Source organism: Ovis canadensis, chromosome 6 (genome assembly GCF_042477335.2).
Source record: "Ovis canadensis isolate MfBH-ARS-UI-01 breed Bighorn chromosome 6, ARS-UI_OviCan_v2, whole genome shotgun sequence".
NCBI lineage: Eukaryota > Metazoa > Chordata > Mammalia > Artiodactyla > Bovidae > Ovis > Ovis canadensis.
In genome coordinates, this window is record NC_091250.1 from 40805453 (window position 1) to 40828128 (window position 22676).

General features: G+C 40.9%; 1 protein-coding gene and 1 long non-coding RNA gene across 4 annotated transcripts in view; one reads left to right on the top strand and one right to left on the bottom strand.

Moving 5' to 3' along the window:
- Positions 1-282: 282 nt before the first annotated feature.
- Positions 283-22676, bottom strand: part of DAPP1 (dual adaptor of phosphotyrosine and 3-phosphoinositides 1) — a 58984-nt gene continuing 36590 nt past the window's right edge. The window contains exons 4-9 of one of the 3 annotated variants that reach the window (XM_069593633.1): positions 17304-17434; positions 12152-12199; positions 10480-10542; positions 9746-9831; positions 6556-6643; positions 283-5246 (exon numbers count right to left, since the gene is read on the bottom strand). In XM_069593633.1, the coding sequence (XP_069449734.1) occupies positions 5178-5246; positions 6556-6643; positions 9746-9831; positions 10480-10542; positions 12152-12199; positions 17304-17434 (485 nt within the window). In that variant the 3' untranslated portion in view covers positions 283-5177. Of the gene's footprint in view, positions 5267-6555; positions 6644-9745; positions 9832-10479; positions 10543-12151; positions 12200-17303; positions 17435-22676 lie in introns of all 3 variants that reach the window. The other 2 variants (XM_069593635.1, XM_069593636.1) reach the window with 2 other exon arrangements.
- Positions 4928-5724, top strand: LOC138442382 (uncharacterized). Its single transcript, XR_011257675.1, has 2 exons — positions 4928-5341; positions 5423-5724. It is a non-coding gene; the product is annotated as an uncharacterized lncRNA (long non-coding RNA).

Below are 22676 nucleotides of genomic sequence, written 5' to 3' on the forward strand. Positions count from 1 at the left end.
ACAGCTCAGTAAACAAAACAGGCATAGGAACTGTTGCGATGAAGCTGTGCACAGGATGCTATAGAAAACACAGGATGAGGCATTAAAATTTAGCAAGGACAATAGTCTTTACAAAGAAATAAGGACAAGACAAATGTTTTACCTTCAGCAAGCTATAAATAGTTGTTACAACCTAATGAAGCATTAAATACATCGATAAAAATCTAGAATTCCCATTATCCCAATTTTTAATTGTGTCCAGGAAGTTTTTGCCAGTGCAGTGATGCATGAAACAAGAAAGTCTTTTATAAATGAGGTGACCAAGATTGTGATTTTATTTATCTCTATATTATATATTTTATACACACAATGTGCATACGTACACACCCCCCAGGAAAGAGAACTAATGAATGGAGATACTTAACCTTTGCATAGTGAATAGTACTGCTATTAAAATTTCCATTTTAAGAGGTATAATAGATTCTATAATTATTCTATAGTTCATCTGGAAGGTAAAACTCTTAAGGAATTTTTGAAAAGGTAATATAAAACTAGATTATTTTTAAAGATAGTATAAACCTACATCAGACATATGACTAGACAGATCAGTAGAACAGAATAACCCAGAAACAGACTTTAGTACATACATATAAGACATAAAAAATTGTAACAATGACATCATAAGTCAATGAGGAAAGATTCAAAAAGCACATTTTTTATTCCCCACTGACGGAAATGTGAATTGTTATACCCTTTTAATTCGCACAATTTGGCAATCTATACCAAGCTCAAATGTGCATAATCTTTGACACATTGTATTAAGATTCTCCAAAGAAACAGAACCCACGGGCACAAAATGTTTAATTTGGGCACCCCATGACTGGTGAAGTTGACACAAAAGCCCCCAATTCCACTTCTGGATATTTATGTTGCCAGTCCACAGGGATGTGTGAAAAGTGTATAGTTATAAGTATATTCATTGCAATTTAGTAATATCAAAGGATTAGAAACAGCTGAAGTATCTATCAGATAAGGTGACTTTTTTTTTTTTAACAATTTCAGTTTATACCTGCTGTTTTTGGTGTAATCATTAAGTGCTCCTTTCAGCTCTCAAGTGTCCCACTTTAGATAAATTGTATGTTCACTCTAATACAGAGGATTGGTTAGAGAAATTTCTACATTGGCTCAATGGAAAAAAAGAATGTTAGGTACTGAGATGGAATGATCTCCAAAACATAATGTCCAATGAAAAGTAGTGTTCAGTGAAACTGCAATGCTGCAATTTATGTATAGGAAGAAAAAATACGTGTACATACTGATACTTGCTTGTATTGATACGATGGTGTCCATGGAGATCCACAGAATGGGGTGTCATCGATAACCTCCATGAAGTGGAACTGGATACTTGGGGAACAGATCCAAGGAATGACCCTTTTCACTGTAAACTTTATTGCACTTCTTAAATTTTTAACTATTCAAAAATAATGAAATATTTTAGCAAACAATACAATATATAATAAAATGATGAGGTATTTGGGAAAGGAAGTTGTATCACTCGGGGTTCACCAAAGAAACAACCAGTAGGATATATATGAACTAGATTAATTTCAAGGAACTGGTTACGTGATTTTGGAAATTGGCAAACCTCAAATCTGTAGGGCAGGCCAGAAAGCTGGAAAATCTCAGGCAGGAGCTGAGCCTGTCATCTAAAGGGGGAATTTCTTCTCCATGGAAACCCCAGGTTTGCTCTTAAGGTCTTTCAACTGCTTGAATGAGACCTGCACATGTTATGGAGGATAACCTCTTTTATATAAATTCAAGGGGCTGTAGATGTTATTAAGCACATTCGTAGCAACATCAAGATGAATTCTTCCTCAAGAAGGCTCTGGTCTGTTTTACGTGGCAGTCCACTAGCCAGAGCTACTTGAAATGTAGTCCACAGACTGGGCTGTTCTGTTTGTTAGTACATGACAAGTTACAGAAGTTGAGAGTTAAGGGTATAAAAAAACAGCAGGTATACTATGTCTATTGAATTTTTTAAAATATCTATCTGTTTGGCTGCACTGGGTCTTAGGTGCGGCCCACAGAATCTTCCATCTCAGTTGCAACATGTAGGATCTAGTTCCCTGATCAGGGACTGAACCTGGGCCACCTGCATTGGGAGCTCAGAGTCTTAGCCACTGGACCATCAGGGAAGTCCCAAGTCTATTTAATTTAATTTAAAAAATGGGATTGTGGTAGTTGTATTTGTTTCTTCACTTTTCTAGTAACTTAACTAGATTTTACAAAATCCCAATGATTGTAAAAAAAAAAAAATCTGGCCCTTTTCCACAGATGACTTAAACTCCTGAATCCATGGTAAGCAGTGTGTAAGGCTGGGTGTGGCTGGAAAGATGGGCAGAAGTAAAGGCTTTCTGCAGTTGACCTGAAGTAGCAGTAGAGGAGGGGAGCAGAATTTATATTCACCCTGTGATAATTCTCCTGCTCTTTCCTGAAACTGACAGTGTAACTCCCTAAGCTGCACTCCCAACGTGAGTGAGAGGAGAGGATCAAAGAGCCCACTTGTGGGTGCCGCCTGGCTGGATGAGAGGGCTCTGAGCACTGAGCGTTCTGCCCAGCAGCCCTGGAATAAGGGCAGGTTTCCCTGGAGGCAGTTACAGCCATTCCCGTTGTTGAGGGGGGTTCCCCTCATCCAGAGGCAACAGTGCTTCTGTGGGGCAAGGTTTTCCCCTGAGGAATTCTGAGAAGAACTGCTGATACTTCGGCTGGGTCTTGAGGTACTTCCTTTACAATGAGCACGTACTGTTAGTGACAGAGCTTGACACAGACAGCTATTATCTTAAACAACCCCACTGGCCTGCCATTGGCACGAAATATCCTCCTTTGAGGCCCTTTTCCTGAGCTTTCTCAGGAGGTGAAATCACGACCACTTTCCAGGGCTGTTGAGAGCAGGTAAACACACACTAATTACATAGTGTGTGTTAAGACTGCCCTTTTCATGTCAAAATCCTCCCAAAGAAAGATTTCCTCCATGCTGAATCCTAAAGGAAATCAATCCTAAATATTCATTGGAAGGACTAATGCTAAAGCTCAAGCTCTAATACTTTGAACACTGGATACAAAGAGCTGACTCATTGGAAAAGACCCTGATGCTGGGAAAGATAGAAGGCAGGAGGAGAAGGGGATGACAGAGGATGAGATGGTTGGATGACATCACCAACTCAATGGACAGGAGTTTGAGCAAGCTCCTGAAGTTGGTGAAGGACAGGGAAGCCTGGCGTGCTGCAGTCCATGGGGTCGCAAAGAGTCAGGCAGGACTTAGTGACTGAACAACAGTGCTGCTAAAGCACACCCCATATCTAGCTTTGCCTCACTTTCAGCATTTATCGCGTTTACTTTTATGCATTATTATGCGTGTATTTCTTATCTTACCTGTATTCAACTAAAAACTCCTTGGGGACAGGGACTATTTCTTCAACTCTGAATCCTTCAATCCTTAGTAACTTGTAGTCTAACCAAAGTGGATTCTTCATTGCTATTTATATTAATCAATTGTATTTCTTTTAAATTAGATACTAAAAACACTTTAATAGCAAAAATTACAGACAGAAAAATCATGCTCTTTTTGATAAAACCAAAGGATATAAATAACATATTTTACAAAAAATAGAAACAATGCTACCTACACAAACACTTCTGGATCTAAAAAAACAAAACATGAAACTACATCTCGGGGAACATTTATGTCTAACTTCTTATTTTGCAAATGACACAATACATTTTAACTTGACATTTGCTTTATCTCATATGATACAAATATTACAAAATACATTAAAAACCTTGTCGAAACATGTAATTTGTGAGACTTAGATGTTCAAATAACAGAAGAAACGTATTCAATAACAAAGTTGCCCTTTGGACTGCAAGAGCAATGTCATAGCTTTGCCCCACAACATTTTTATTTTGGTTTCTTCCTATACTTTCATCTCCCTTCAAACTTCAGCCTATTAAAGCATTATTAATAAAGACTCTAGAAGGAGTTAGAATCTACTTAGGAGCTTTGGATGATGGTATCTTATCTCCCAATTTCAACCCCCTTATTCTGGCTTGAAAATGCTGTGTAACGAACACATCATTACACTCCATATGTGGATTAGTGTTGCTCCCTCAGTAGGCAAAATAAATTGCTCTTGAATAAGGTATAGGATGCTCCTTGCAGTGCAGGATACATCCTATTTCTCTTGGGCCAGTACCTACCGCTCACTTTCTGGCAGGCATTGTTACAACACACTCTGCTTGATTAGTCTCTTTCAGGCTGTTTGAGAAGTGAGATGAAGAACTTAGTGCTTACAAGTCCTCTCTTACTGTTACAATAATAATTATCATGATTATTATTAAACTAGAAATTACCTATGACTTTATCACTCTTCCTCTATTTGTTTTCTCATTCTTTATAACGTTTCCCCCAAAATGACTAAAAGAGATGATTTTTTTAAGATTGTACCTCCTGTTATCTTTATCATTCTGCCTCATAGCCCACAGGAGGTTTAGTTCTCATGGGTTTATCATTAGAAGGGAAAACAGGACCCAGTAGATATCTGAGATGTTTACAAAGAGAAAATAAATATTACAAATATTTTCCATTTTTGTTTTGGAAATTGCTTTGTTTTTTTGTATAAATGAGGGGAAAAATTAAAAACACTGCCCTCCCACCAATCTTGGACGTCTGCTATCCTAATATACCTTCTGAAGAAGCAGTCTTAAGCTTCAGGCTACATATATAGCCATTTCCTTCCTGGTTAATAGCACAATCTGGGACTCAGATGAGCTGACTATGATGCAGAGTGGGACTCTGGGTAACCAATGTCAACCAGCTTGGGGACGACAATGAGGGATTACAGAGCCATCTCCTACTGCGTGTTCTAAGAGCCAGCACGCCTGGTTGCAGTGGCCTGTCCATTCCCATCAGAATGAGGACGCTTCGCTAGTCTCAGAGAGATGGCAGGATCCTGAAGGGCAGCAGTTTTCCATGAGTCAGCAAATGTGGTGTCTTCTGGATGGTCCAAATCTGCATCTGCTTTTGATTTGTTTCTACAGAAAAACTCTCAGTCAGTTTTCATGTGAAATGTGCCGTGGACCCCAGCATTGGGAGCATTCCACCCTGCTCCTGCGTCAGCGTCTCCCTCACCGAGGGAGATCTATTGAAAGATGAATGACCGAGATCGGACTGCGCCATCCCCTTGACCGAGCTGTTTTCTTATTTGAGACTGTAAGAAAGCACACCCACCTGAATGGACTGTTGAGCAACTTTAAGATAATAAACGTTGGCTTTCAACAAATATTAAATATGAAATGCTGACTGGTAAGAAAACTATGCAACAACAAGTAATTATCATATCCCCTCTTCCCCAAGTTTTATTCTTGTTTTCTGTTTTTTTCTCAGGAGAAATACTATAGTTGCTAAAACATGCACAAATTGGGAACTGGCCCAGCACTTTTAGTAATAGCAACACTATTTAATGAATCAAAATGAAGATATAAATTAAATTTATTGATATGGAAAAATGTTCATGATATATTGTTAAGTGAGCAGATGAAGAATACTACAGAATGATAAAATTTTGTTTTAAATGTTTATATGCAAAGGCAGAAATCGGAAATGTTCATTTGCTGTTTTTACTTTAAATTTTCTATAATGATGTGTCAAAGTTATGAAACAAACAATAAAAAATAATTCATATTTGAGCAAAGACTGTATATGGCAAAGGATTTCCCCACTGAATATCAAATACATTGGAACTATCTCAAGGAGGGCTGTACTTCTTTGGATCTAAAATTGAAAAGAACCAAAAGCAAAAATCCTAGTATTTAGAAAGGACTATTCAGTAAGATTCTAAATATAAGCTAATTTCATTTCGAAAATTGGAGATTACTGTCTATAGCTGAAGACATCAAGGGATTCAAGGTGGTATTTATATGAAATTTGAGAAAGCTTTGACAAGTTCTTGGCTAACAACTCACTAACTTGCAAACACACACGCACAAAAATTGCATGAGACTGGAATGTTCTTATAAGCACTTTGTCTTCCTCCCAGGAGGTATATGGAAAACAGATAAATTAAAATACCTTTTGGCTTTGACCTGCACAAAGTAATGATTATACAGGACACTAAGCCAAGTCTTTCTGGCAAGACCACCTTCTCAGACAATATAAAAGGATTTTCTACTATAGAGTTATGTCAGCGTTCCTCTCTCTGTCCTTCTGGTACCACACGTCCTCCTCCAGGCCATCTTGGACCACCCACACACTAACAGGAAGTCTGATAGACATCAGAAGTCTGATAGACACTAGGCTAGGCTCTGGCAGTGAGACTCCAGTGCAGCCTCATTCTTCTGTCTTTACTCCTTTCTTCAACCCTTCCATGTTCAAGAGGAATGAACAGACTCTTCCACAAGCCTGCACGTTGACTTCCTGTAGGTTTTCAGGGGTTCCCTGACTCTTCCAATAGAAATAAGTTTGAAATCGTCAACATGTGATTTGGGAGTACTAGGCATTCAGAGACACGAATAACTCACCAGCTTCCAGCGTAATATCTTGATCCACTCGTCAGCTTCTACTCCTGTCTTTGCACAGAGGTAAAACGTCCTGAATGGAAATACTAAGCTGATAAGACAAAAGAAAGAATGTAAGATATTCCAGACCGTTGAACATCTATTAGTTGAGCACTCATTAAAGTATTCCAAGTGGAAAAAGAATTGACATAGAACCTGGGTAAGAACCTCAGGCGTTGGTATATAGACAGCTAGTCCTGCTGGCAAACTGCAGAAGTGCTGAGGATGTTGTTGATTCACATTATTATTTTTACAGGCAGATTTGTATATTTTAATGGGTCCAAAGGGTGGGATAGAGGTGGGGAAGAGGTCCAGGTCAAACCCAGATCCTTTTATTGTTCATGATCTAGGCTGAATACACATGTGTGTTTATTCCGCTGATTCATTAAATGACTCAGAACTTGTGCTACAATTCAAAGAACAAGCAACACAAATAAAAGAGTTTGCTGAAGGAATTCATTTGTGTTAGCTGGCTGCAACAAGGAAGACAGTGGCCTCTGTGGATGAAGGCAGTTTTAACTTTTCAGAGCGGGAAAGGAGACAATAAATCTCCTCAACTATTCACTTGGCCTCCTTCTGCCGTGAGTTAATCTTTGCTGAAGGGAAGACAAACTTGCCTACTGGCATGAAAGACTGTTCTAGGAACAGAATTAACTCCTCCTTTGACGGTGTCTTGGGTTATAGAGTCAAAATCATTTGCCTCATGGACTTCCCTGGTGGTCCAGTGGCTAAAACCCCCAGCTCCCAGTGCAGGGGGTGCCCAGGTTCAATCCCACATACTGCAACTAAGAGTTCAAACGCTACAGCTAAAAGATCCCACGTGCCATAAATAAGACCTGAAGCAGTCTAGTTAATTAACTTAAAAAATCTTCTGATTTATATCCTGCCCACATTTCCTGTCCTAACAGTTGAGACACAAAACACTTTAAAAAAAATTTTTTGTCCTTTTCGTGAAAAAAAAAAAAAAAAAAAAAAAGCCTGAACTGAAACCAGAAGGGTTTCTATACCCTAAAACCAAAGCAACATATCTTGTTTACACCAGTGAATAATGTTGAATAGACAAGAGGTAAGTCTCTGTGTATGAAAGGTAAATCTTGAGGGGAGGTTGGGGAGGGGGTGTGATATTGTGCACACACTGTGCAAAACTGATTGCTGGAATTGTCATTGTTTGGTACTTGTTGTGAGAGACATGATTAATTACCTGTTAATACAGATCAGTTTTCCTTTCTTCTTGCTAACAAAACCCCAGGCGATAAATTACAACTAGTTGGAGCCAATTATCATGTGTGCATGCTCAATCACTCAGTCGTGTCCGACTCTTTGCGACCCCATGGACTGCAGCCTGCCATGCTCCTCTGTCCATGGGATTCTCCAGGCAAGAATACTAGAAAGGATTGCTGCGCCCTCCTCCAGGGGATCGTCCTGAGCCAGGAATTGAACCTGTGTCTCCTGCATTGGCAGGCAGATTCTTTACCACTTGAGCCACCTGGGAAGCCCAGTCATGATCATACTAGTACCCTTTTCTAGCTTCCTTTGCTGCTGCTGATGACCATTGGCTGCAGTCTTGGCCAATGAGATAGGAGGGAAAATATGATAGAAGATTCTCTGAGAAAATGTCTGCTTTCCTGATAAAAAGGGCAGACCTGGCTCATCCCATCCCAGCATCTTTCTTCATGGCTTACATGAAAATATGAGGCCTACAGCTGGACTATTTCACTTGGACTCTGAAGTAGTAAGCATGAGGAAAAGACCAAAAGAACTATATAGACGTTGGACAGGACCTTGTCAGTGTAGCTGTCTGCCTCCCGATTGCTTGTTATATGAGAAATATAACCCCCTGTTAGTGTGTACGGTATCTTTATGTGAATTTAAAGAAGATTTCCATCATTGGCTGATACTATCCAATCATTCATTAACAATAGTTGATGCTAATTTTCTTAGGTGGGACAATGATATTGTTCTATAGGTGATATTTTTATTCTTAGTAGATACAAATTTAAATATTCACGAAGAAAGTGCCATGATGTCTGCAACTTACTTTCAATTGGTTCAACAAAAGAAAGTGAACAGATAGAGATAAAGCAAATATGCAAAATATTAATGATTGATGTATCTAGGTGAAGGGTATATGGGCATATAAGTCTTTCCACTTGTTTCATTCTTTTTTTTCAAACTTTTTATTTTGTATTGGAGTATAGCTGATTAATAATTTTATAATAGTTTCAGATGAAGAGCAAAGAGACTCAGTCATACATGTACATAAACCCATTCTCCCCCAAACCCTTCTCCCATCCAGGCTGGCACATAAACATTGAGCAGAGGTCCATGTAAGTCCCTCAAATTTTATATGTTTTAAAACCTTAAAATAAATGTTGGTGGGAAATAAAACACTTTTTTCTCAAGACGCTTTACTCCTCCCAGTTAGAAAATTATCATGATACACTGACAGTGTTAGAATAAAACACTTTCGTGCCATCTGCAAGAATTGTCATAATTACACAAATCACTCATTCTTGGAGTCAACAAAGTTATAACTAAAATTGAATAAAACATCTCAAAAGAATGAAAGCTGTCTAGCATATGACTGGCATCCCATCGTGTGCATCATACTTGTTGCAGTGTACAACATAAAGAATCAAACCCAGCAGAAGTGCTTATTTGTTTATACCACTTTAAACGAGTGTAGGGCTTCCATGTGGCTCAGTGGTAAAGAATCTGACTGCCAATGCGGGAGCTGTGGGTTTGATCCCTGGGTTGGGAAGATCCCCTGGAGAAGGGAATGGCAACTCCCCCCAATATCGTTGCTTGGGAAATCCCATGGACAGAGGAGCCTGCTGGGTATAGTCCATGGGGTTACAAAAGAGTCAGATACAACTTGGCGATTTTCCCAGCCCAGGGATTGAACCCCCATCTGTTACTTCTCCTGCATGGCAGGGATATTCTTTACCACTACCTGGGAAGCCCAACTTAGCGGCTGAACAACAACAAATGAGATTTTATGTCACATTCAGCTGAAAGGACTCCTAATATGCATGTACCGCCTCAGGTCAAAACATCTGTACACATTAGACATACGATTTTTTATTCTGCCAAAATAAGTATCTGGCAAGAAGATTAAAAAAAAAAAAAACATTTCCTCTATAAAACAACTTACCAAAAGCAGTTTACCCTTTCCTGTGAATAATCAAATTGTACAGCTGAACATTCAGTCAAATCTAGGATCCGAATTGGTTCTGGTGACTTAAAACAAAAGGACAAACTATGTCATCATAAAACACACACACACACACACACACACACACACAAATCTGTTTATAAGTCTCCACTATGAGTGACTGTTAACTTTACTTCCACTACAGGAATTGATAATAAAACTTCCTAAGGGAAGCCACATGCTTGTCTGGGGATTGGCTTTTCGTGAAATTGGACATTAGAAAGATACTTTCATTGTCAATTCAAATTTGGTGGAGATGGATTTTTAACACGTGGAAGGGAGGCATATTTTTCTCCCATGTTTTTAGACATCCACTTTCTCAGAAATTTTGTGTAGGAAAAATGAGAAGAGATGAAATAATTTTAAATTTGCTTAATGAGTTAGACCTGATAAATGGACATATTTTTAATAGAGAACACTGCTACGAGACAGTCCACCCAATGTGGTAAGGGAACAATTCCACTGCTCTAAACACAGGGCGTGGCATGCCCCAGAGAGTTAGAGGTTAGCCAGACTGAGAACAGTGTCTGCTATACAGGTCTCATTTATGCGAGAAAGCTCATCTCCAGTCATTTACAGGATGTTTCCCATAATTTCAGGGATTTTAAAAGGCAGATATTCCTTTCATTTAGAGTCTCATTTTTAAAGGGAAAATATATGATCATGTTTCTTACCATCTGGTCTTTGAAGTATTTCAGTTCATTCCTGTGCAAAGTAAACCACCTCGTTTTCCAGGTCTGGAAAAAAAAAAAAATGAAACATAGGCTTTGCATACATGATTATAATATCTGGACCGGATAATTTCCTTTTCTTATAAAAGTATCTAAAAGATTAGATACAATGAAATATTCTTGTGGTGTTATTTCTGAGAAAAAAAAAACTTTCAAAGTGAACCTTAAAATTTTAAAGTTTAAAAAATTAAAATGATTCCAAGCCTTAAGCTCATAACAGAGGCAAGGATATCATTAACATTTTTAAGCAAGTAAAAAGAAATAACCTATCATAAATATTTAAGGTGATTTGCATTACAATAAACCACTAAAATTTCCATCTTAGTAAGACTTAATAATCTTAATAAAATTATGGTAAGAAAAGATATAATTTTTGAGCATCTATTGAAAATTCATACTATCCTTGGAGGTTTATATACATTATACACAGCCCTCATACAATGCCAAATATTATTATTCTTGTTTTACAAACAAACAAACTGAGGTTTAGGAACCTCAAACCACATGCTATTCTAAACCTTGCCTAGAAATTTCAGGGCATTGGTGGAAAAATGTTACCCACTGTCTTGTTACCCTCTGTCTCCTTTTTTCTTTTTTTTTGTCTCCTTTTTCTGTACTAACTGAACAGAACACTCATCATCTTTGGTGGCAATGTTCCCAATTAAAGGAAGTAACAATGGATTTAAAAATAATGCTACGAACATGAATACTTCCTCTTCCCACGAATAATACACTTGAGTCGGGACAAAATAACTAAATATTTAGGTTAAATTCAAGCAGGCCAGTACCCTTGAGAGATTCAGTGCCCTGACACTTTAAATGAGAAAGAACAGACACTCCGTGAATGTCTTCTTAGCCCATGAATATGAAATTGAATAACTTTAAAGGTACAGTCGCATAAACAGAAAACAGCTGGATACCTCCCAACCAGTAAAGTCCCAAATTTTGTTTTCTTTGGGATTTTATAAGATAGTTACATTAGTACCAGTGAGATGTTTTTGTTTTTGTTTTTTTCCTTTTCTACTGTTAGGTAGACATACCTAACAAAATTTTCATAAAATTTTGACTCTTTTTTACTAAAAAAAAATTTTAAAAAGCGAAGGTATGTACTAGACATGGAACTCTGCTCAATGTTATATGACAGCCTGGATGGGAGGGAAGTTTGGGGGAGAATGGATACATGTATATGAATGGCTGAGTTCCTTTGCTGTTCACCTGAGACTACCATAACATTGTTAATTGGCTATATCCCAATATAAAATTAAAGGTTTAAAAAATGATTAAGATGGTAAAAAAAATTATTGAATATAAAAAGATATGTGCTGGAGTTAATTTGCCACTTTAATCCTCAATTATTGCATCAAAAGGATTTTAAGTTTTGATTATCAATGATAGGCTATTTTCATACATGTCACTTTGCCAAAGAATAGTCAAGTGATTTTATAGAATTTTGACTAACATTAGCCATCAAGATGAATTCTGTAAACAGGTAAATGTTATAACTGGGTCAAAATGAGTAGGCGGTTCTGCTTTTTAAAAGTCAAAATGAGGACTGAGCTCCCAGGATGCATTCTCTCTCTTTGTGGCTGATGCTGGAGGCCACATGCTTCCTTACCTTGACCAGACCACCCTGTTTGGTGAGGTAGCCTTCTTTGGTACCCAGCTGTAAAAGAAAGAAACACTCAAGTGAAGCCCAGAACTATCACAACTTGAATTTTGTCTATTTCTGTCCTATTTTAAAATGAAACAAGAATTTGCCTTTGATCTTTAAGTAATTGCCTTTCCTTCTTCATCGAGGCACTTGAAAATCCTTCCCGTGTGGTAAACACTGTTTTCAGACCAGATTGTCCGGTGAGATTTTGCAGCAATAGAGAACAGTGCACAGATTCTCCTCTAACGTGAGCTAGCACTTTGCACTCATCATCTTTGGTGGCAATGTTATATATCAACCAGGTGATATAAGCTATACCATTTATAAGAGCCTGCATTGGGCAACAGGCGTCTGTGCATCCCATCTGCTCGGATTGTTGCTGGGGTGTTATGTACATAAACATGGCCACACACACTGCCGTAAGGTCAATACATGGGCAACTTTGGATAAAGCAAAGAAGAGGGATTTCTGTACTTCCCAGAGTCTGTATTCTGCTAATCTGCTTTGTGAATTAGAAATCGCATTTTCTACAATTTATCATATAATTCTCCAAACCCACCCCTTTGTTTTTTCACAGACTATCTCTTGAGACCTATATTCCATGGGATAGACTCTCAAGAGTGCATATCTATTTAGACTTGATTCATCTAGAAGGGATTTAAAGTGAGAATGAGTCATTTCATCTCACCTATCAATAATTCAAGGGTAACAATATGACACATAGCTGGCACCTATGAAATATAAGGAATGGTGGGGAACAGTATGAATAGCAATTTGCATAAAACCAGGACCCTCAGGTGAAAAAATGTCAAAATTCATACATTCCTGAAGAAATTAGATTTGTGGTAGGCTATTTTGTTCTATGATATCATAATACATCTTATATTAGTAAGAAAAAAATGAATAAAAATTGAGAAATGATTTGGTTGATGTCAATGTTTTTTCACGGGAGTTTCCACAGTATTTGTTCCTGAGATGAATTCTCCCTACCAAGGAAAAAGAGGAACAGCAACCATCAAAATAAAGATTTAAAGCCAGAAATAACATATGACTATGACCACTTCCTTTAAAATTCTTAGGGCGTTGAAATAACAGTGAAACTCCCAGGTATTCATTTAAATAATGTTTATAGCATTGGTGAATTTGATATTGAATAATCAATTTGATTCATTCTGACATTAAAAGAATGAACTGACTGAATTGAGTTTGGATATTATATTATGGAAACAAAAAATTACCATTTTGGATTATTGAGTCTACAGAGGCAAAATAAAGATAAGTTATTTTGTAGAAGATACTGATAGAATTGAAATCACACTAAGAAATCATGCTACTGACTCCATCTTACCTCCATCCAAACAATATATGATAAATCTAGTATTTTTCTAAGGTTTTGATAGATAAGTGGAAGGCTGCAGAGAAAAGAGCTGAGAATACCAATTTTATTCATGGTCTCAGGAGGTAAGAAAGGAAATATCTATATAGCAGCAGATTTATTTTTTAAAATCTTCTCATCTAGAAGAAGAGAGTTTATAGCCCCAAATTGGAAACAACCAAAATATTTTAAAATTAAAGCATTAGCCTGCCTATCATCCTTTCTATCTGCCTGCCTTGTGTGTGCTCATGCCAGTCATGGCCAATTCTTTGCAGCCCTATGGACTGTAGCCCTCCAGGCTCCTCTGTCCATGGAATTTTCCAGGCAAGAATACTGGCATGGGTAGCCATTTCCTACTCTGGGGGATCTTCCCTGATTCAGGGATCGAACCAGCATCTCTTATGTCTCCCGCATTGTCAGACAAGTTCTTTACCACTAGCACCACCTGGGAAGCCCTGCCTGCCTTAATTTTAGTCAAAAGCCATCAGGCGGGATAAACTGAGGATGTATTCCAGAATGAAGCCTACTCAAGAGGCAAGACAGATAAAGGCAACTGGTGGTTTTGGATCGCATCCCTATGCTCTGAGGCGCCTTACTAAGAAAACTGATGACTGTCGCCTAAACGAGATCTGCGGATGGGAGTGTGGCACTGCATCAGTGCCAATTTCCTATTAGAACCTGGGTTTTTATTCTTCTTTTGATGATTGGCATGATCCCCTACTACATACAGTGTGAGCTCAATGAGGCCAGAGCATTTGCCTAATTTATTGCCAACCCTCCAGTGCTTAAAACAGGCCTCGGTGCATCGTAGGCACTTTTTAAAAAAGTTTGCTAAGCAAATGAATTAATTAAATTCATCCTATCTCAGAAGCCCAATCCTATGTTGTGTATGAAATATATAAACAATCATTTCCCCAGATGCACTTGCCAAAGGATGGTAAACAGTTTTACAGAAGCATCTACATTTCTGGGCGATAGGACACCTATTTTCATTTTCACTTCAAGCAAGAAGTTCTTTTTCCTGTAAATAGTACTTAATCCCCTTCCTCCACTGCCACTGCTTGTGCAAGAAGGGCATCTCCACAAGAGAAGGCAGAAGTCCAGAAGCCCTCAATCAAAGCTGTGAGCTGCTGTGTTCAGCCAGGGGAGGAGAGTCCCTGATAAGACGGTAACTGTTCCCCAGCTGGCTGGTCCATCCATTCATAGTGAGGAGTACTGTGACACAAGAATCCACTAGAAAATATTTCTAGTTTTCTGTCCATATCAATGCAGAATAAATGTCATGGACTTCTCATTACACAGCGTGAGTGAAGATATTTTCAACTTACCACTCACCATTGTTTCACTTTTTTAAATTAATTTTGGCCTTGTCCCTGGCTTGCAGAATCTTAGTTGCTTGATCAGGGATTGAACCCAGCCTGGGCAGTGAAAATGGCTGAGCCCTAACTACTGGACCCCCAAGGAATTCCACCACTGTTTTAAAAATGCCATTATGCAGAACCTTCTGCTATGTTCATTGCTGGATCCTTGGGCAGGTGAATCCATCCAACACTTGAAGTGGGCGAAGGAGGCAAGCAATAAAGCTTGCAGAATTTGATCCCAAGGTTGTTTCTACCTAAGTATGCCCCGTGCCTCATGCTCACACCAGCTCCACAAGTTCAGTCATATCTGCATTCTACTATTGAAAAAGAAGGCACGCAGTAGGGTCTGGTTTGATCGACCTTGAGTGGAGATCTTTAAGGGAAGGTAACAGAGAAGATGTAGAGTAAAACTGAGAGGACAAATGAAAATGACGGTGAAGCGATTGGTGGCGGGGGGTGGGGGGGGGGGGGTGTAGGATGGTGAAGAGGAAGGACAGGAAGAGTACAGCCGACTGGAAAACAAAGACTTGGTTAGATCTTGATGTGTTCTCTGGTCTGTTTTGACTTGAGACTATTTACTGTCTTGCGTTCCTAAGTTTCTCTAATTCAGAGGTCTTCTACGTCCCTTTGTAAAAAAGCTAAAACATCTTCCTCAGCCAATTTCCAGGATTTTTATTTTTGAGTGGACGTAGCGTAGTAACACGGAGAAGGCAATGGCAGCCCACTCCAGTACTCTTGCCTGGAAAAGCCCATGGACGGAGGAGCCTGGCAGGCTGCAGTCCATGGGGTCGCTAAGAGTTGGACACGACTGAGCGACTCCACTTCACTTTCATGCATCGGAGAAGGAAATGGCAACCCACTCCAGTGTTCTTGCCTGGAGAATCCCAGGGACGGCAGAGCCTGGCGGGCAGCCGTCTATGGGGCCGCACAGAGTCGGATACGACTGAAGCGACAGCAGCAGCAGCAGCAGCAGCAGCAGCAGAAGGGGTCAAGAAGGCTTTCTGGAAGAGACTGATCCCAGATGCAGGCCTCTAAGGATGAGAAAACAGTAGAGATATTTGCAGGGTTTCAGATGCAGGGGGGGGAGGAGGAGCATTCAGAAACTTGGGGTCCTCCAGCGTGAATGTGGGAGAGAAGTATAAGGTCAGGTCAGGGAGAAGAGCAGGATCCAGGCGGATGAAGACAGTGGGCATCCGGCGGATGAAGACAGTGGGCATCCGGCGGATGAAGACAGTGGGCATCCGGCGGATGAAGACAGTGGGCATCCGGCGGATGAAGACAGTGGGCATCCGGCGGATGAAGACAGTGGGCATCCGCCGGATGAAGACAGTGGGCATCCGGCGGATGAAGACAGTGGGCATCCGGCGGATGAAGACAGTGGGCATCCGCCGGATGAAGACAGTGGGCATCCGCCGGATGAAGACAGTGGGCATCCGCCGGATGAAGACAGTGGGCATCCGCCGAAAGCTGTTAAGCTGGAAGTCGCGATAAATCTGCTTCTCAGGAGAGATGTCTCTGGTGGCAGGGTAGAAGAAGTACGGCCACAGAGACCAAAAGGTCATGCATGTTTCTATTTAACCTGTAGCTAAATATCTTCAAGTATAATGATTGCTATCTAGAACTAGTGCTTGACGTTTCATTTAGGTGTGATCCTCTTTATCATGAGGACACAAGCCAGATACTTTATACGCGAGCGTGGAGCCAATGAGAAAAAGGAAAAGAATCAGGGCGCCCGGGGCACAGTGAAGGGAAGAAGGTGCTGCAGAGGAATCTTTGCAGGGTCGCAGCTCACAGAGCAAACGTCAGTGGACTCCAAGGAGAGCAATGAAAGCCCCCATTGCGCTGAAAGTGAACAGTGGCTCACATGCTGCACAGGAGTCCAGATGTCTTCTGTCTGGACCCTTCATTCAATGAAGGAAAAACATAAGTAATAAAAAGACCAGGGAAAAAAATAATATCCTGAGGAATTATAGTAAAGGTGGAGAATCTTTTTCTTCCAGAGAAAATTGAAATGTAAAGGAACTTTTTAAAAAATTTTTAATGAATTTATAGAATAATCGTTTAGACAACAGTGTGACCATAAACATCTTTCGCATATTCTACCATGAACTTTTTTGGTGAAGTAAGGACAGGATTTAAGCACTATTTCTGAAGTCTTTAAAATCCTATCACTATCACATTGTAATTTTTTTTTTTTTTTTTTTTTACAATTTACCCTAGACCAGATGAGCCATAGGCTTAAGAACTTTACGTTCCTTTTCCAGTTTTATAACCCAAGGGTGAATTTTATGTGAGCAAAAGTGCTGTAAAATGTGTGTAACTTATTGGATGTTATTGCTTTTAGGCAGTGAGCCCGGTGGGCAGATGGATGGCCACTTACAGAAGGCGCAGTGGGCACCAGGTCATTTTCTGATCTTCCCGTTTGCATTGCTGTGTGAACCCGGACAGATTCATAAATGGACGGTTCTTCCACTTTTTTGGGATAGGGGTGTTTCAGAACAATCAGAGTGCCTGCATGTAGACCAAAAGAAAAAAAAAAAAAGTCAAATATAAGCCCCAGAAAGAGAGTCCAAATGTTAACACCAGATCGCTGTGCCTGGATTATAAAGTTTCTTGTTTTTCATGGATTCACTGACTCACTGTCTCAATATTTATCAAGTACAAACTACATTCCAGGCTCTTACACTGGAAACTGGAGATAAAAAGCGCTGTGAGATAATTTCTGCCCTCTTAGTCTAGGACAGAATTAGCCATGAATATAGTCATTTAACTGAACAGGGTGATGAGACCACCATTGGCAGAGTGAACCAAGCATGCTGGTTGTGCATGTGGTTACTCTGCTTTCTAGGAGAGATGTGTGTAGGTGGCAGGGTATAAAAAGTATCACAGAGGCAAAAAGATCATGCATAAGAAGTGCAGTGCTATGAAATGCTTTAGAAATATTTTCCCAGGGGAGGTGACACCATTAGACTCCATTAGACCTTAGCAAGAACTGCTGGTTTTCCAGGTGGGCTTTACAAAAGTTGTGCAGACTAAACCACACAATGTACCAGGTATAGGAGGATTTATTCCACTGTTCTACTTTGCACGATTTTCAGAACAGCTTGTAACAAATCCGTGGACCTAAAAAATATGAGCTTATAGCATTTTCCCTCCTGTCTGCTACCACCCCACTGACAGCCAAAGGAAAGAAGGCTTTGCTTTTCGTTGGTGGATATGAAGTGAATAGGCTGAGGCCACTGTGTAATTACCTTCACTTCCAAGTGAAGGCAGAAAAAGCCCACCCCAACCCCAGTCTGGGGGGGCCAGGTATTGGGGGCTGAGAGATTTCAACTCAACACTGATATTTCCCCCTTCTGCATCTTTCCCTTACCATGATCAATCAGTCAATCAGAAACTAGAAAGTGACTGCAAAAAGAGTAATTAAGGGTTTTCTCCCCTTTGCTCTGGCTTCTTGGTTTTTGTTTGTTTTTTTTTTTCACTTGGGTCTTTTGTACAGAAGGTCCAGGATGGTACCACACACTGGGTGAGATGCAAAGATTTCAGTAGTTGATTCGGCCCGTATTTCCTGAGCTCTCCTGAGTGCCAGGCACCTGGGGAGGCCCCGGGGATACAGCAGCAGACCAAGGAGACGGCGCTTTCACTCTCACGGCCGCAGAGACAGAAACATTTCGGAAAAAAAAGAGAAGTCAGGTGAGAGAATTGTTATGAAAACCTTAACAAAGCAAAGCGAAGGAATGAAGAGTGAAAATAGAAAGGGGTCTGGGTAGCGTGGTATTTATATCAGGCCAGGGAAATCTTCTTTGATGGGGTGACAGCTCATAGAAAGTATAGACTTTGAATTGGAGTGAAAAAGACGCAACAAGGAAAGGAAAATACCTCCTCTGCAGTTAAAAAAAAAAAAAAAACCGTAATAATAATGATAAACCTACAAACCAAGCAAACTCTTTCTATGAGGTTTGAGTAGAGACAGTGAATTGACTGCAAAAACAGAACAATGCCTTCTGACCCAGCGGCCCAGACAAGGCCCTGCTGGAAAGTGAAGAGGGTCACTGAGAACAGCCAAAGAGGCGCACTCGCCCTGGCCCCCAAACAGTGGCCTCCTCCTCGCTCTGCACCCAGCTCATCTCGGGAGCGCTGGGATCACAGTGAAAAGTGGCTTTTGCAGTTCTCAGAAGGCCCAGTCCTGCTCTTGCACACTGCCTGCACTCCTTTTTGTTGAGGCGATTCTTTCGTGAGAACAGATCCAGTCATATGGGGACAAGGGGCCGGTTACAGGTTCATAGTCATAATGAAAGCAGTGACACCTAAACCCAGAGCAGCCGTTGTGCAGGCCCAGGGGCCGTCTGGATGCAGCTGTGACACAGCAGATGCTTGGGGAACTGGGAACTGGCTACCCAGGGACCTACCCGAGAGAAACACTCTCTGGCAGCCACCCTGGCTTTGCGGAAAGAGCCGCCATGGCACTCAGCCCCTGTTACTTTGGACATTCTATTCCAAGCTTCTCTTTCTTCCTCTGACAAGTGAGAATGATTACCCTTTCTTCATGAAGCTTATTTGTTTTAAGCCCCAAATAAAGAAGGGCTTGAGAAAGGATTATAACAATGTTAGATGTTGTTACGTTCTGATATATTTTAAAATTCTTAAGTGAAGTTCCAGTGAGCACCATCTTTGGGAACATGGATTTTAAAATTAGGTAAAAAAGACCTAAATGTAACTATGTGCTAAGAATAACAATGGTAGTAGTCTAGATTGTCACTGACTGTAGCACTCAGACAGATGCCTCTTAATACTTCCGTGTCTGACAGTGGAGGAGAAGAAGACCAGAGCTCAGGGCTCAATGCAGCGCACAAATTAGAAAAAAAAGAAAAAAAGTGAAATCTTGTGCTTCATCTTCAAGTGAAGGGAAGTCGCTCAGTTGTGTCCGACTCTTTGCAACCCCAGGGACTGTAGACTGCCAAGCTCCTCTGTCCATGGGATTTTCCAGGCAAGAATACTGGAGTGGGTTGCCATTCAAATTCAAAGGTGATGCTAAATTATCATCCTATTCATATGCTTAATATGAAAATACTATTTTAAATGATGCCCTAGAAAGATGCCCCTGGTCAATCCTCTGTCCTTTTGCATAAAACCAAGCGTCACCCAGGTATATACTTGCCTATACTAGTTTCCTATGATGTTGAAGCTGAAACTCCAGTGCTTTGGCCACCTGATGCAGAGAGCTGACTCATTTGAAAAGACCCTGGTGCTGGGAAAGATTGAGGGTGGGTGGAGAAGGGGACAACAGAGGACTGGATGGTTGGATGGCATCACCGACTCAATGGACACGGGTTTGGGTGCACTCTGGGAGTTGGTGATGGACAGGGAGGTCTGGTGTGCTGCAGTCCATGGGGTCGCAAAGAGTCGGACATGACTGAGCAATTGAACTGAACTGAACTGATTGCTGCTGTAACAAATCATCACAAACATAGTGACGTAACTTGACTTGATTATCCTACAGTTCTGGAGGTCAGAAGTCTGAAGCGGGTCTCATGAATCTAAAGGGACGGTATTGGCAGAACTGCTTTCCTTTTGGAGGCTCTCGGAGACCATCCATTCCCTTGCCTTTTCTAGCTTCTGTAGGCTGCTGCGTTCCTTGATCGGCGGCTCCATTGCTCCATCTTTAAAGCCAGCTGCAGTGGGTCAGGTCCTTCTCATGCTGCTGTCTCTCCAGGTCTTCTCTGCTGTGATCACAGTGGATGCTCCTGGGCAATCCAGGATAAGCTCTGCATCTCAAAGTCAGAATTCCTTTTTGCCGTGTAACAGCATTTACACTTCCAGGGAGGGATATGACCCTTTGAAGTGGGGAAGTGTCATGATTCTGTTTACTGCAGTATCCGTTTCTGGGTGGTGAGCTTAGCCATAGGGTCCCGTTGTGCTGCAGTGTAAGGATCTCTGGGCCAGGGTTGCTGCCTGAGCCTGCAGCGCTGTAATCACTTGGGACCATAGAGCCGTTGCTTTTCCAACACACACATTTCCAAGCCCTGTGAGTCCTTTCAGAGCAGGTATGGTGTCAGATTCATCTTTGTATTCCTACCTCCTGATAGAGCTTCTGACAGAGGGAAAGCTTAGTGAGTGAATGGATGAGTGCACAAATGCCGCAGTAATTCAGGTGTAAGGCAGGGGAGAGCATGACATGAACCAGGCTTCCAGGTCCACAGTTAGCTTGGCCAGGGCAAGGACAGGGCAGGACAGCAAGCCCAAGTTCAGCTCTCCAAATCTTCACTGTGCTGTGCTTAGTTGCTTAGTCATGTCCGACTCTTTGTGACCCCACGGACTGTAGCCTGCCAGGCTCCTCTGTCCACGGAGATTCTCCAGGCAAGAATACTGGAGTGGGTTGCCATGCCCTCCTCCAGGGGATCTTCCCACCCAGGGACTGAACCCAGGTCTCCAGCATTACAGGCAGGTTCTTTACCAACTTAGCCATCAGGGAAGCCCAAGAACACTGGAGTGCGTAGCTTATCCCTTCTCCAGGGGATCTTTCCAAGCCAGGAATCAAACAGGAGTCTCCTGCACTGCAGGCAGGTTCTTTTACCAGCTGAGCTACCAGGGAAGACCCATATCTCCACTGGGAGCACTCAAATTCTATTTTGAAAACTTCCTCTGAAGTTTAATCAGTGAATAGCTAAACTAAGGTAAATGATACTGAGTCAACCAGGAAAGCAGAACTGACATATTAATTTTAACTACTAAGACCATGCATGAGGCTAGTTTGAATGGTGTCATGAAGAAAATAGCAAGCTACTTATAAAATTCAAGCTTCCACTGATAAAAATCTGGCCTCCTGAGAGACATGTCTCCTTAGCCAACCATTCTGCCCAAGGAAGGGCCAATATATGGACTTCTTGGCATGGCTTCCAGGCTTACAATGATTTTCTCTTTTCTAAACACCATCCCAACCCCTTACACAGAGGTAGACCCCCAGAGATCCTAGCCCTCCTCCACAGACACCTAACCTGTACTCACTCATTGGACCGACCCAGGGATCTGCTTAGTCACTCCTCTGGAGAGACGGTTCATTAACTTCAGTTTCTGAGTTCAAGAAAGGGACTGTTGTTTCCTGCCTTTGACATGAAAGCTGGTTTCAGAAGTAACTCCATGAAGGCACACTTTTGAGTTGATCAGAGCATGAGGAAGGCAGGTATTTCAGTGAGCTGAAAGCTTCAGAGTAGCCTCATGATCACTTGGCTGATTCCTTGTTGTCTCTTTCTGTTTCTCTTGCCCTTAAATTCTGAATGGGAATACGAATATCTTTCCAAAAAATTCCCACTTTTCTCCCCGTATCTTTTTTTTTTTTTAAGTTCAGCTGGCTAGGGTTAGTTTCTGTCATTGGCAATTGGAATAAACTTGTCTAATGTAGACATCACAGACTTATTATTAAGTTAGAAGATTCAAGGTTCATGACAGCATGCTGACTCCATAAGGAAGAACTCTGGGTTAGTGATATTCAGGCCAAACAAATTCCAGGACTTGGTTAGAAGATTCTGACAAAGGGCAACAAACAGGAGGCAGGGGCTGGTAGAGAGAGAAGAAAGCTCTGCAACTACAGGTTGGAACCCTGGCTGTGTTTCACTTCAGTTTCCGAACTACATGAAGGAGATTGTTGTTTCCTGCCTTTGACATGAAACCTGGTATCAGAAACTCTTGGGTGGGGGGGAATATTTTTGAACTGTAACTTATAGACACCTACTCAGTGTATAGTACTATGAGATTG